The sequence below is a fragment of the Dufourea novaeangliae genome, unplaced genomic scaffold (assembly GCF_001272555.1).
Source record: "Dufourea novaeangliae isolate 0120121106 unplaced genomic scaffold, ASM127255v1 scaffold16, whole genome shotgun sequence".
NCBI classification, from domain to species: Eukaryota; Metazoa; Arthropoda; class Insecta; order Hymenoptera; family Halictidae; genus Dufourea; species Dufourea novaeangliae.
The window spans coordinates 2,129,200-2,144,486 of record NW_015373891.1 but is presented as its reverse complement, the minus strand read 5'-3'; the positions used below and the strand labels follow the sequence as shown (position 1 = coordinate 2,144,486).

Sequence of the window (15,287 nt, the reverse complement as noted above, 5' to 3'; positions counted from 1 at the left end):
TAAAATACGTAGGCGAGGTACCGGTTTTTTTCCGGGGGACCCCGCAACTGTTCCTCCTCTCTTTGAATTTTAAATCTGCTCTTGCTACCGAACGCAATTAAGCCGCATTCACCCGGGAACAGAGAAAAAATAAAAAAAAAATTTCAGTTCATCCGATGCGTAGCCGCGATTTACATTACACCGACCCGCGCGCCAGTGTTGTGCCTTCAACACCTAGCCGTATAATTATCCGTCGATAGCCAGACGTCGTATGACGTTTCGCGTCAACATTCTATCTTATTTTGGATCCCCTTCGATTATTCGGTACTGCAGCTACTCCTCAATCTTTTTACCAAATTACCTACAATTGTTTCGTCGTTAAGCTTCATACGCTGCCTCAGCCCTTGATCCATTTCGTCGAGTCGAGAGAGTGTAACGGAAAACGCGTTTATCTCCGCACGTGTTTGCGCTTTGCAAATTCAGCCGCGCTCGCGTGCTACGGCCGACAATTCCCGGTGACGCGGGATTACTACCTCGAACCGCGGGCTCGGAAGTTCGCTGTTGTCTTTGTCTTCTTCTCTGGGCCCCTACGCCCCCCCCCTCCCTCCTGCGCGGCCTTACGTCCTCCTTGGGGACTCACTTCCCCGAGCGTCTTCGGTCGAGCAAGGCGACACGTTCGCTTTGAGGTAGCCGCCGCTGTATACGCGAAAAACCAGAATAGTCACGGGGCGACGCGCCAACGAGATACTTCACTGCGGCAAAAGTGACAAGGCCCCGGCAATTATAACGGGTGGCAGAAAAAAAACAGCGCCCCACCGTCCATTCCTTCGGTGGCTTCTTTCTCCTCCTCCTCGCCCAATACGAGGCCCTGGACGAACACGCAACATTAGTCCCGGGACCCTTTCTCCACGGCGATCCCCCGTCAACCTCTTCACGCGATCTCGATCATCTTGATAAAGTACAAACCAGGATAATTCTCGCCGATTGAATATGCTGATCCAGTGATTAAAGTCTCGCAGCAAATGACCCGTTTATTCGAATGTTTCAGCCGCGAGATCGTCGAACGCGAACAGCTAAATGGAAGATATTGGAATCCGTTGTACATTTGAGTTGCGAACCGCGTATCAATTGCAAGGCGGTAAAAATAGACGAAAATCGAGCCTGCAATTTCTACACGCAGTGCACGATTGTTGTGTGTCTTTTAACTATGAAATTACAAGCATGTTCGTTTGATAAGGTCGATAAATTGGAGTTTTATCTTTCGTGGCGAACTTCAATAGGTAGAGGAGCGACTTGAATAGAGTTTTAATGGTGGGCATGTAATTATACGTGTCAGTGACGATGAAGAATGAATTCTTTGAGTTATAATGTTGGGGTGTGATTATATTTCCAGTGTGTGTCGAAATACGACAAATTGCATTGAACATAATTACAGCTGTACGTAATATATCCGATGTTGCTGTTAAATTTTCGTTAATCGATGCAATGTTTAAGAAACCAATGGAGTATGTTCTTTGTAAACTTATTTATGGTCACGCGTGATATTGATCATTTGGTCACTTATATCGCGACATCTACAGGATATATGTAGAACGTACTGTGTTTCATTGCTGACCATTAGGTGGCAGTGAAGTTGTGTGGTACCACGTGGTACTGTATGTACAGTTTGATTGTTGGTAATGTTTTTTGTGTAGAGAGACTGGAGTCGGGGATTAGTTTTTATGCAAAGAGCGCCTAAAAACCGTAAATTAAAGTTAAGCCGTTTAATGTCAAATTCTATATTTTGCCTGTTAGTATGACCCTTAAAGTTTAATGTGGCAAGTAGAATTTTTATTCTTGTGTGACTTCAACAGCGGTCGAACAGGTAACTTGCCTATTTGTCGAAAATTACGTTCGTCTAATTAATTTGTTTTGTTGTATAAATGCTGTGATTTATAATGGGTTTATTGTAGATTTCTATATATGCATGGTATTTGATAATATTTAAATGTTTACAAAATTAATTTTACTGGTCCGTTGTCTCCTTTGTAACCGACTGATTCTATAGTTTTCTCATTGTTTGGCGCTGTACGCGTCTGTTTAGACAACATTTCGCACGTGCCTTTTATTTGAATTATTGTCAGTTTTAATTTGCACAAGAAACAATGAATCCGACAACTGGTAGCGACGTTGAAACGGAGCAGATACGTAAACGCAAAAAAATTACAAAAGAGTCGACAATTGAGGATATTGCATCTTCTATTAGTAAGTGACTAGTGGTTATAAATGAATTCAATTGATTCATAACAGTATTTACATATTATTATCTATATACTGCTAATATTTGATAAGAATCGTTAATTACACTCTTGTATTTTCTACAAGTTTAAATTAGATATTAGAATAAGGTTATATACTGAATTTTATAAAATATATGTTAACTCTTTCAAGTACGGTGGTATGAAAAATGTTCCACATTTTTTTTATGCTCAACTCGCGTGGTGCAACGTTATTCAACCACTTTTAAATCGTGAAGTTACTAAAAACGAAACGTAATTGAACTAAAATAATATTTTGACACATTTTAAACAAAAAAATGTCTGTACAAGTATGCATTTTTTTATTGTAAAATCCTATGCTTCAAAGAGGTAAACAGTAGTTAGTAAGTTAATCAAAATTAAGATAAATTCATTATTGTATATTTTTAGGAGATATAGGTGAATCAGTTGGAAGCATAACGAACAGTTATAGAACTCTTTTAAAAGTTAACAAAGCTGTGGTTGTATATTGTTTGGAAGCTCAGAAACGCCACAAGAAATTGAATATAGATGGAATAGTAGCTGATTTGGAGCAGAGTAATATAGCCGAATCATAATGATTCATACAAATAAGAGGCATATGTTCTGATATGCTTTTATATCACGGTGTATGTTGTTTATAATATGTTTACAAGTATCAATTTAACATTTGAAACAATAGTTAACAAGAATATATCCGCTAACTTGATTTTTGTGGATTGCCTTAACAAGGTGAAAGTAACATAGGTGTTAATTTTAAAATAAATAGCACATAAAATTTTGTAAATAATTATATGTATTTCTTTATATCACAAAGTCTTTTGATATGTAAATATATAGTGACTTATATCCTGCAATATCAAATTAATACTATCTCAGGAATACTATAAATACATGTTTCGTGTTGTAATAAAATGGCACGAAGGTGGAGGGTTGAGCTATAAGCATGTTCCATTAAATAGCTGTCTCGCGAGTCTTATGATGTAGTGTACAAGTTGCTAATCCTCTTAGTATTCTGGGTCATCTTTGGGTTTTCTCCTTGGATCTGCAGCATCTAGCGAAACTATTACAGGGGGAACATTTTCTGGTTTCTCTGTCTGACCAAATCTGTAATCAGCACCCTTTGTCGGTGCAAACCATGTCCTGGATAATGGTACTTGCCTGCATCTGGAATTCATTTTTTAACTTTAAGGATTTGAATTCATCCGGGAACCTTAAAAGTTAAGTGAAACATGCAAAGTACTCAGAACGCTGAACATGGTTCCAATAAGGACACATTATATAGTAATGGACCTTATATGATTGAAAAAAGCCATGCGTGTTTCAAGTGTCTTCAGTCTGTAACAGCATGGTTGTTACGGTACATACACAGATGGGAGTAAACAAACACTAAAGTATTATAACAGTAGTACATTCTTGTAAGTACAGTGGTTACGTAAATAAAATCGGAAAAGTTATTACAAAACAAAATTGTAAATTTCACAGTTAAAGTAAAAAAAAAACGAGAAAACCCATAAAAAAAAGAATCCAACAAAGAGATCTGGTGCAACGTGTACAGCTTACGCGATATGCGAGATAATAGAGTGCAGTGGGAGAAGAGAGTGCCCAATTCCCTTAGTACTGGCCCTATTTTTTCTGCTCACACCTGCACGTGTTTTGATCAAAGTAGTATCCGGTGGAACATTCTTGTTCGTCCCTGCAGAGACAGGTACAACGCTCTGGATCCCAGGTCTTCGTGTCATTATTTCTTATGCATTTCTCCGCCTCGTCCACGTTTTTGCACGCGCATCTGCATTCCTCCTTCAAGTATGTCTGTTTCACGTTGCAATGCTTAATAAGGTATATTCCTCTGTAGATGCTACACTTCCGATCTTAAATATTATTTCAATGTCTTCTGTTCAATTTACTCTTATACCCTAAGAAACACCTCGTACATAGATAGTGTTCTAAATGTTAACGTTCTCGAACTTACTCCAAGAGATAAACCATGTATACATATAAGAGGGTCCTCAACAGCAAAGGTGTTAGTATGTACATAGAATATTTTTTAAACGTAGGAATATAGATAGCACATGACGCCTTGAAGACGCCTTCTTTACGGCTATTTTAGGTCTAAGGCGTCATGTGCTACGGTGTGTAGTGTCACTAAAATGGAAATGGGGTAACGTAACTCCAGAAAAGTAGGCCGCAAAAATACATTGGATGAAATGTCTACTCCAATACCTCGTCTGTGTCAACTTTACAAAAGACATTGGACAAAATTTGACTTTGCAGTTTTGGATAACTGGGTAAATTTAAACTCGCTATCTGCACAAATACAGCAGTAGCAGTCCAGCTCCTACGTCGAATTTCACGTCTGTATCTCAATTTCGCAATTTCCTCGAACCGACCAAATTGTTCGGTGACTAAAGGGTACGGTAGCGTGTATGTAAGCGCGAAAGTGTCCGCGAACCGTGAACGATAAGCCCCGCGAACCGCGTGTTACCGGTTTAAGAAGGAAGATCCCAATTATCGGCTGTCCTCAAATTACCTCCGCCTTAATTCTGCAGTCGCACGCGCATTTCGTGTGCTCCTCCAACGGCACGATCTGTTTGCTCTTATAGCTCAGCCCGTCGGTCTCCACGGAGACGACCAGTACCTTTGAACAAAATGGCGGTAACTATACCAATTCCTTCGACCTGGACATACACACACAAGCGTGAAAATGCAGTTCTGACTTACCTCGAAGTTCCGAAACTCTGACGCGACTGGTTGACACGAGAGCAACGCGTGACTGCAACATCCCCCGCACCTCTTGACACGCGTGCAAGAGGGATAATAGATGGTCGACGGATCGTTCTCTAGCTTCAGCGAAACTGGTTGTAACTCGGGCATACATTTCGCTGGAATTGGTCGCTCGGCGTTCGAGCGTTCTTCGGTGTCACCGATTCTGCCTGAAAGCAAGCCGTTTTGAAATGTCCTTCGATCGTCTTCACTAATTAGCCAGGGAATTTCTCCTCGATTCCAGCTTTCCTTTTTTTTTTTTTATCTGTCTACCCATTACACGGTTTCTGTGGTGTCGAAAGTAGCCTAGTCCTATACCCAGATAGCACATAATGCCTTGACGCACATTTTAGGTCTGAGGCGTCTTTGAGCCGTATTCAAGGCGTAATGTGCTATCTGGGTAAGATTCTTTTACGTAACACCCCGACGGTTATTCTTTCAGGTAAAACGGTACGATGAACGAATACGCGGAAGCCATCTCGTTCGCGAATTGCTACTTCGCTCTGGTCGACGGTCTCGCTTCCGGTTTGGACAGCCACCTGGCCGAGAACGTGGTCCTGGATTGGTTCGGCAGAACGGTCACCGGCAGGCGAAACGTGACTGCTTTCATGGAAGCCCACAAGGTGAACAGTAGGCACATGTTTCGAACCATCATGCCTTGTACCAGTATCGGTTACCAACGGAAACCTTCGAATCGGTGAGAATATGGAAATACCCCAAGAGTGGCTAGAGATTTCGTTTTAGTTCTCTTCGAAATCTATCGAACGAGGAAAACGACGAAAAGTCCTAATTGTGGATTTTGTGATTCAGGAAAAGAGTGTGTTCGTATCGAAATGACAAAGAATCGTTTAATACCGATAACGAAGACGGTCGTCTTGAAGGTCAGACAGTTTTCCAAGAAACGTGCATGTCGGCGGCGGATGACGTCATCACGGATATTAATCAGAACGAAATCGATCCGAAAAAAATCACCGCGATGGACATCGACAAGATGTCTTACTGCCTGGACGAGGGTGATCTCAGCAATCTTTTCAAACTCGAGATCTCGTCGACCAACATAGAGGAGATCGAGCAGAGCATTAATAGGATAAAATTGGAAGAGGAAATGGCACCAACCGTCAAAGCCATCAAGAGAGAGCGCGGTCAAGGAGATGGGCCTGTTGTCGTTGAAACCAGCTCGGTTAAGTACGTCGAGGCTGACGGCGAGATAGAATTCTCGCGGAGAGTTTGGAAACAAGGCAAGGGTTAATTCTATTCGTACGCCCCCCCCCCCCGATCTGTATGGAATGTTTGATAAATAATTAGATTGCTACACTTTATCTTTTTATAATTCACATATTTAGTCTACAAGAAGAACACAAAGAGTATGTTGTTCGCAACAGTGTCCACAATTTTGGAATTTTAGGATTTACAAAATATTTGTTAATTGGTAAAACGAGGTCACCTGTATTTTTTTCAAGCTGAACCACATTATTTATTCCTACTTCGGGTTGTAAAGGAACTCAAAACGAATCCAATGATAACGTTAATTGTCGTTCTTTTTAGTATTCTACAACGAAAACTTAATATATTGTAATTCAATTTAGCAATGGTACTAATTTAACTAATTTAATTTTACTGATTTAACTATTAAATAATGTGGATGTAATGATCATTAGTATCTTCAAAGAATACGAATACAAGTACAGTGGATGATCAAATTATTAGAGCCACCTGCATAAATTGACGATCGTACGATGTTAACTGTATTTTTTTATAATTACACGAGCCAAGTTTAATTTTGTTTGTGTACGTTTAGTAGACACTTGTTAATTAAAAATTATCCAGTGTAAAAACCTTGATATCGTGATTTTGTTTTTACATAAACACAAAAATAAAACATATTTTTCGTACTCTGGCTCTAATAACATTGTTCAACATCAATTTTGATCTGTAATATCCACTGGGCGATCCACGAAAACATAGTCCACACGTTGCCGACAGATGTTTCTTTGATTTCTCCGAATCACAAACTATTTCGACACTTTTTCTCAGTGGTATTTTCCTCAGAAGTGTCTACAGATTCCGATTCCGTGTAGCAAATTCATGCTGGATAAAGAATTATTCACATCCGCTCTTTTTAAACTGTAATGGCCATTTACTACCATTCAGAACCACAAAATTTAATAGTTGTATCCATTAGTATATTCAGAAAACTTTCTTCTATCTTCTAATATTAAATTGACCTTTCTAATGTTTTCAGTTTTCATTTAATAAGTAATTTTCTCCCCAAAATCATGCGTTTGTACAAAATCTCGAGTTTTTAAAAAACCAAGGACGATAGAGCAGTTCCGTTTCCGGTTTTGGGCCAAGAAACTCTACAAGAATCGTCCGGCGGATATTGCAGAACAGAAAAAAATGATACTGTAATTTGATCACTAAACTGCGGATTTTCATGCAAAATGAAGAGAAGAGTAAATGTAGGAATTTCTTTCTTTTCTTAAGCATCATATTAGGTTCGGAATAAACTAGAAAACTGATTAGATCTGACGAAAGTTTTGTATTTCACAGGCCCCAATGGGCAATAAATGCATAAAATCCGCAGTCTATTGATCACTGTAAACTCAAGTAGAGTTAGGCAATCGGTCCCACAATGAAATTCACGTTTCGATTCGATCGCAGGTGCCTGGAACGCGTATATCTCGGCCAGATCGAACGTTCACACTTGGAGACGGTCGTGCAAACTGCAAATTGCGTATTCCACGTTAACGGACCAACCAACCTTGGAGCCGTCTCGTAAAAGCAGAAACAGCGCGACGCTCTACGACCAGCCGAAAGCCAGACTGTTCAGCCTAGGGGAGATCAACGAGATCACCAATCGACTGGTACCGAACACGAACGATTTCGGTGGTTTCCTGAAGGACGTCGACTTCTTCGAGGATCGCAAAGACTTTCTGGCGAGCTTGGGCACGGAGATTGCGATCAAAGATCCTCTTAACCCCGTGCTCAAACCTCATTACGTGAGGAACAAGCTTGTGTTCGACAAACCCTGCGTGAACCATGACGATCAGAACGATCGCAATAAGAAAAAGTTCGTCTTCAACTATCAGATCCATCTGATCATATACGAGGGCACCAACAAGTGTAAGGTGAATCTGTTACCGGATTTCGAAGAAACGAAAATGTCGAAGGAGACAAAGATAGAAGAGGCGAATTAGATTCACTTCTAGTCACGGGTGTCGTTGATACAATCAGAAGACTGATTAGAATCCAATTCTTTTTTTTTTTTTTAATTATATATTGTCAGGAAATGCATTCCTGAGACGATTTGTGCCTAATCTATTGATTTAGTTAGGTTTATGTTTTTCTAAAGATTTTTGTTGTAATTCGTTTCTTTAACGATCGTTCTACGATACTGGCGATTTTATGTCAGGAAAATACTTACCCGATAGTGATTAAGTATTACCAGTTCTATTTGTTTCGATTTCAGGTTTTTATAAGCCTCTTTTCGTATTGATTCTTTTTAGGTTTCACTTGTACGATCGTGTTTACCGAATGATCTCATGCTCCGCTGATAATCGGGGCGATATTTATGCAATGAAATTGCCGGTAGACACCGCTCGGATTAATTCGTTTATCTAACCAAATGATATTTACCGTGATCGTTGTTGCTTTATTTACCAGTGTCTGTTCGTTACATAAAGGAGAATCGGTAAGATAGCGGACTGGCTCTGTGTCGTCATCCGAAACTCGCTCTATAAAACAGTATTATTATAACAAGTATTGTATACGATATTACACCGTATAATGGTATCCTCCATTGTTTCAAGATGGCGTACTTTGATATTCCTTTATATCGAATAAAGCACGATCTACAAGATCGCACTGCTTATTACACATGTGTTTTTCATACGCCGTCGCGAGTCAACCGGTTTTCCTCAACGAAACGATATTAATTCATATAGATGCATAACAGTCCTCGCCTCATTGACACGATAAAGAAACGTGTGTACTTACTGGTGAGACTGATGCTTATTGAGTCTGGCGGTCTATTCTTCACGTGATTGAGAAACTCGTCGACCGAATTCATGGTATTGATCGTCTTAGCAATTTCCAGCATTTTCTGAAAAATCAAAAAAAGAGTAAACAGAATACCCTGGACAGCGGCATGAACGATCGAATGGAAAAAAAACTCGTAATTTCTCGCGCGCAGAGAAGCGTTATCTCGATCGCGCAACGGTAATCTAATCGGAAACGGTGTATCGATAATGCGCCGCGGACTACGGATCTCGATTTTGATGATACTTGTAACTGTAAGGGAATTCGCGGGAGATCGTTTCAAGAGAAAAAAAGAAAATATAATTTATTGTCATTTTCCCGGGAAACCGCGTACGATCATTCGGAATTTGGTATGCGTTGTTCGGTTGCAGGAACAATTTTTTCCTACGAAGAACGTGTTAATCAGCCGCTTTTAAGCCTGTTTTGCGTAAGAATTCCGACGTTTTGTCATGCATATCGAGACACGCTGAATTCAAAGACGATCGCCAGGTACAAGAGTACTCAGGTGCGCTATTCCAAACAATGGTTCGAGCTTCTATACAGGGTGTAACAAAAGTGTTGGAGGACTCGGAAATGGAAGACGCGTGAAGTGTTTTGAAACAAGTTTTTCCCTAGCAAAAATGTTAACTGAAGCTTGGTTAACGAGATATTAACGAAAAAACCTCAACCAATCAGAGCGCGAGTCTGCCAGCCGAATTCCCGCGTTAACGTTGGCTACCGATCACAGCGCGTAGCTCTGACTGGTCGGGGTTTTTCGTTAATATTTCGTTAACAAAGCCTCGGATAACATTTTTGCTAAGGAAAAACTTTGTTAAATCATCTCACGAGTCTCCCATTTTTGGGTCCTCCAATATTTTTGTTACACCCTGTATGCACCAGAAGGTTAACACTAGAACTACCAAGCAAGTCAAAATGACTTGTCAATACACTCTTACAACGACGATTAAAATATTATGACAATACATTTTCTCAGATCTTTTGCACTTTTTATTACGATATGAAAGTGAAGAAATTAGTTAATATCGAAATTTTCAAAAGTTTTTCACGTTTATCGTCGGTAGTTCTAGCATTAAAGCTGGATTGGTAATGGTAGTGAAGGAAACACGATCGAACGGTGAAAAAGAAAAATGTTCGAACGGGATCTTGTATATAATTATCGGGGATTCCCGGTATTAAACGATCCGTGAGTCACCAGCTTCGCGGACAACCGATCGAATCAGGATTGCCGGACGATCGCAGGTCAATCATCCGGGAAACTCTAAAGAATTTCTTCACTTTCGCGACGGCTATATTTGGACCGTTAATTAAAAACATCTTTATGCATTAGTGGTCAACCCTGGATCCAGTACACGCTTAAAAAGAGTCTCGTTTCTCCGGATCTCGAACGTTGTTTCGCCCTTCGACTTGGAACAGGTTTTGTATATACTCTATCGCGCGAACATCGACCAAAAAAAAAGGGTGGGGGGAGGGGGACGATGTGGATACCAACTTCTAAGAACCAGCTTCGATGTTAATGTCCCCCTTTTACGATTGAATTTTTCTTCTTTCGAACGATTCGAAGATCGGTTGGTTCGTCCCAGTTGCTCGAGTAAATTATGTTCAAAAACGACGCAGCTCTCGAGTATTTCTACAGGTGCAGACGGAATTCGATCGTGGGTAACGGGACGACGTGGTATTTTTGATAAACAGATTACGAACACGATTTGCATAATCGTGAAATCCGTGGTCGTGAGACATTTTACTTTCTGAGAATTTTGCGCTCGATCGGAGAGCCTCTCGACCTTTTAAATGGCCGCCAATAATAATCGGCGCCAGCCGCCGATCGTTCGGATTGCATCACGACACTGGAGTACGTACACGTATTCGATAAATACGCGATAATTGCGGCACGATACGAACGGAAACGCCGTGAAATAAAATGGCGACCTTGCCGGAAGAATAGGCTTCGACCTTGCAACACTTTGCGCCGTCGCATGTGGGTTTTGTTAATCGTAACCTCAATTTCTCTCTGCTTTTGGATACGTATTAGTCAGCGGAATATATTTCAAATTCTTAAATACACTGACCTTTCCTTCGTTCGAGCTACGACTCGATTGGTTCAGTGATACGGATCGTCGTATTTTGTGACGATCGATAGGCGATTGTTTACTAGGGTGAACGCAATGAATGAACAGTTGAAAGATTTTATAACTATTAAAGACGAATTTTAAATGATAATATTAAAAAATATTCTTTTGCATATATGAAAATTAGATTTTCTAATATCTGTACCTTTTTGTAACGAATAGATTTCAACTTGAGACATTGAAAAATTTAATTAAATTTTCACACTGACGATCGTTGAAATATGTTCCAGATATTATTACTTAAAGTGATAAAGTAGGCGTCTACTGTAGTGGACAAATACAGTTAACGGGTTCAAATTAGTCTAACGATTTACACTCCCATTCTTAAGTATTATTAAACCTGCCACGTTTCAGGAAAATTTGATAGTTCGTAAGAATGATGAGGGGGTCCCAAACTCCATTGGGGGCCATTTTTCTTAGACTTCCTATAGACATACTTTGTTCAGCTTTGGTAACTTTTTAGAAATACTCATTCAGGACCTCTAATAACATCATAACATTTTTTTAAGTTTATTTCACACTTGACACCTGTTGTAATACTTGTGGACGGAAGTGTATATCACATTAGTATTAACATATTCACTGTGATACGAAAGATACATGTATCTAAAGTCGTAACTTTGCTTATTCATGTTTTCCCTACTAGACTGGGATGCTTATGCAAATTACCCATTTTAAAGACTGTTTCACAGAATCACAGACAAATCTGATCCATCAGTCATGAAATTTGCTCAATTAACAAATAAAATAAACACATTAATAGTCTTGATTAAATTCGTTTACTTCATTGTGTGCTGCTTATCTGCATATTTCGTAAATGCATAACATCTGCAGTTTTATCGTTGTATAATAAAAGCGTATTATCTTCAACATTTGTTAATTTTTTTTAGTGAAGCTGGTATTAATCAACTTCGTGAAAATTAAATGAACAGAATTTGATAAAAAAAGCGTACAGAGTTGATCACAGTGAACATGTTAATAGATCATTCCTACCATTACTATTATTATTAATATTGTTTAAGGACCCAGAAAATTCTGAATTAATTTGAATCTTATTTTATTCTCAAGGGAACAAGTCGAAAGATGGAATAAAAATACTAATAACAGTGACGTCGAGCTGTTACGAACATGATTTACACAACTCGAGTTGCAACGAGAGGTGTGACGCAAACAAAAAGTGCACGGAACGAAACACACCTGAGCGTTCTACATCAAAATTCGAGACTGGAAGCAGATATAATCACTAAAAGTTAATCGTACTCATTAAGTTTCTCTGTTCCCATGGTCTAATGAACGACTTCCGTGGCGCGGGATTCGAAGCAACGATAAAATTAGACGGTCGCAAGGTAATCGACAAACTATTCGCGAAATGACGTGTAATCAATTACCTATATATCGGACCGCAGGGACACCGTGACGAGCGTTCGTAAGTGTTTCGTGCGAGGTTTCCACATCGAGTATCCCGTGCCTCCTTGACATTAGTGTTGTTCGACCATCGACGTCATTCAGGTCTTTGAGGAAAAATAAATGTGCTCCCGGTGACAAGGATGTCGTAATATCCATCAAACCTAGTTCCTTTTCTTTATCGCTACATATTACTTCCAGAAACGTATTACTTGCCTTGACGAAAGATAAAAAAAAAAACAAGACCTTATCTTTTGGACCGACATTTTGACCTTCTTTTCGGCGCAAGACACTCCAGGGACAAAAAGTGCCGGTAATTTTTACTTTCTCTTGTTCCCGTCGACTAATTTTATAATTCGATCGTTATTTATTAGTAACCAACACAAGCTGGAGGTAACAGTAAAAAAGAAACACTGACAGAATTGCGTCGAATGACTGATTTCCACGGTCCTCGAATTACTGATTCCACTGATCCTTTTTCGCGTAATTTCGTTTGTCGAGTTAATTCTTTTATTTTTAATTACAGATTCCACGGATCCTCTTTCGCGTAATTTCTTTTATGAATTTACTTCTTTTTGTTTTTTAATTTCTTATACTGAATTACTAATTCCACTAATTTTTCTTTTTTACGATTTTACTTCTATTATTTTTTAATTACTGATTCCACTGTTCCCTTTTCGCCTAATTTCTTTTGTCGAGTTAATTCTTTTAGTTTTAATTACAGATTCCACGGATCCTCTTTCGCGTAATTTCTTTCATCAATTTACTTCTTTTTGTTTTTTAATTTCTTATGCTGAATTACTAATTCCACTAATTTTTCTTTTTTACGATTTTACTTCTATTCTTTTTTAATTACTGATTCCACTGTTCCCTTTTCGCCTAATTTCTTTTGTCGAGTTAATTCTTTTATTTTTAATTACAGATTCCACGGATCCTCATTCGCGTGATTTCGCAGTCGTTTCGAAAAGAAACCCTAACAAAATTTCTCCAGATAACTATCAGATCGATCAGAGAAACTCTTCGCCTAATTTAACAATGATTTTTGTACGTCCACAAACCTATTTTATCGATCCACATCGCGTTCCCAACGGTTCACGCCGAGAAAATCACGTAGCTCGCGCAGCAGCAGCGACCCGCCAAACGTCATTCGCGCGCGACACGGCGGATCGGGTTTTAAACTTGTCCGTTGTCGGTTCATTGTGTGGTACGCTCGTTTCACAATCACCTCACGCCGGACAACATAATTGCGCTATTTACCCGAGGGGAAAACGTGGGACTGTTAGGGAGACTCTGTGCACGAGAACGGAATCGATCGAATACATCCTGTTTTAACCATTCGAACACAAATACAGTAAATCCTGGATGAATCTTCGAAGACTCTTCGACACTAACAAGGAAATATCCCCAGGTATAACACCGACGTTCTAAATAAGCTTCAGCACAGTGATAGAGCTTGGAATTCCTAACCCAATCCTATTTATTTCAGCTCCATATGGCAGCTAGTTTACGAAATATTTACTGTCCAATGCCAAACATCCTTCGAACACTCATCGAGGATTTACTGTACAATAGAAAATTTTTACCGCTAAGTCGGATTGTTTGCGAACAGGGTAAGGAAACACGATCCTCTTGTTGACTTCGCCCAAACAGAGTCCAACCGTAAGTATCAAGAAAACGCTCGTCAGTATGTACGAGTTCCGTTTGTAGTTCGACATTTTTGGACGTGACGGTCGATCCACCAATGCTGTCTCGGGATCCACTTTTGACGCCGGAAAGAAGAGGACACCACCCAGTTGGTTTCCCTGGCGAACGTGTAAATCTTCTCGCGACGAAAGAACACCAGACAGGTTCAGTAGTTGACGAGGCTACGTTTTTTCTTTTCTTTTTTTTTCTTTCTTTTTGTTACGTGGAAAACTTGGTCGTTGGCACGTGTTTACGAGAAACACAGGGTCGCATTACACTCGTCGCGCACCGGGTGGGGAAAACCGCGAGGACGCACACACCTGAGCAGGTTCCTCTGCTCGCGCCGCGATCGACTGCCGAAGCGAATACGTCCCCGCGCGTATTTCTGGCCACACACACGCGTCACCCGCTCACGTACGGATCGCAATAGACGACGGCACACGTACACACGCGTAGTTCCTCTCGCCGGTGTGCCACTGTCGCAGACTTTCCATTTCGTTTCTTTTTTTTTTTTTTTTTTTCATTTTATCCGTTGCTTTTCGCGATGACTACTTCGTCGTTATCGAAACCGAGATGTTAATGCACCGGTATCTACGCTGATTGTATGTCTTTTCCCTATTGTCCACCGGAAGTGATGCATTCGGTGTTATGTACTAGGGCTTTGCAGATTCCTGTCGTAGTTTTTTTCCTTCTTTTATTAACGCAGTTTTAATCTTCGTGGGGAGATTGTTCTGGAAAAGGTTTTACATTTATTACTAACTTGGCGATACATTTATTTATTAATAGCTTCTTTAAATCTTTGAATTGCATTCGGTATGGTGCAGTATGTACTAAAATGTGCATTGCTACCGAGGAGTTTGTATAATAATACATTACATGATAGGGGAAGAAAAAACAGTTTGCATTGTGTCGTCTTTGTATCGATATTTTGATTGACAGTAATGTGCAGTTTTAATCTGCTTATTGCATCTTTTTGGGATCTTGTATGAAAACATTTTTTTCTTCATAAAATCAAGAA

General features: G+C 39.7%; 2 protein-coding genes across 4 annotated transcripts; one reads left to right on the top strand and one right to left on the bottom strand.

Annotated features, from left to right (window-relative positions):
* Positions 1 to 1,306: 1,306 nt before the first annotated feature.
* LOC107187888 lies at positions 1,307 to 8,314 on the top strand. Of its 3 annotated transcripts, none has more exons than XM_015576096.1 (4): positions 1,307 to 1,416; positions 5,461 to 5,715; positions 5,829 to 6,256; positions 7,680 to 8,314. In XM_015576096.1, the coding sequence occupies exons 2-4, from the start codon at positions 5,474 to 5,476 to the stop codon at positions 8,213 to 8,215; spliced, it is 1,206 nt and encodes a 401-aa protein (XP_015431582.1). In that variant the 5' UTR covers positions 1,307 to 1,416; positions 5,461 to 5,473; the 3' UTR covers positions 8,216 to 8,314. The 3 variants fall into 3 exon arrangements, with proteins under 3 accessions (XP_015431582.1, XP_015431564.1, XP_015431572.1); XM_015576078.1 differs by lacking the exon at positions 1,307 to 1,416 and adding an exon at positions 1,729 to 1,843; XM_015576086.1 differs by lacking the exon at positions 1,307 to 1,416 and adding an exon at positions 2,132 to 2,223.
* LOC107187906 lies at positions 3,080 to 14,665 on the bottom strand. Its single transcript, XM_015576107.1, has 6 exons — positions 14,170 to 14,665; positions 9,015 to 9,120; positions 4,977 to 5,188; positions 4,786 to 4,893; positions 3,901 to 4,085; positions 3,080 to 3,422 (listed from the first exon to the last, which is right to left on the bottom strand). The coding sequence occupies exons 1-6, from the start codon at positions 14,299 to 14,301 to the stop codon at positions 3,263 to 3,265; spliced, it is 903 nt and encodes a 300-aa protein (XP_015431593.1). The 5' UTR covers positions 14,302 to 14,665; the 3' UTR covers positions 3,080 to 3,262.
* Between the last annotated feature and the right edge of the window lie 622 nt (positions 14,666 to 15,287).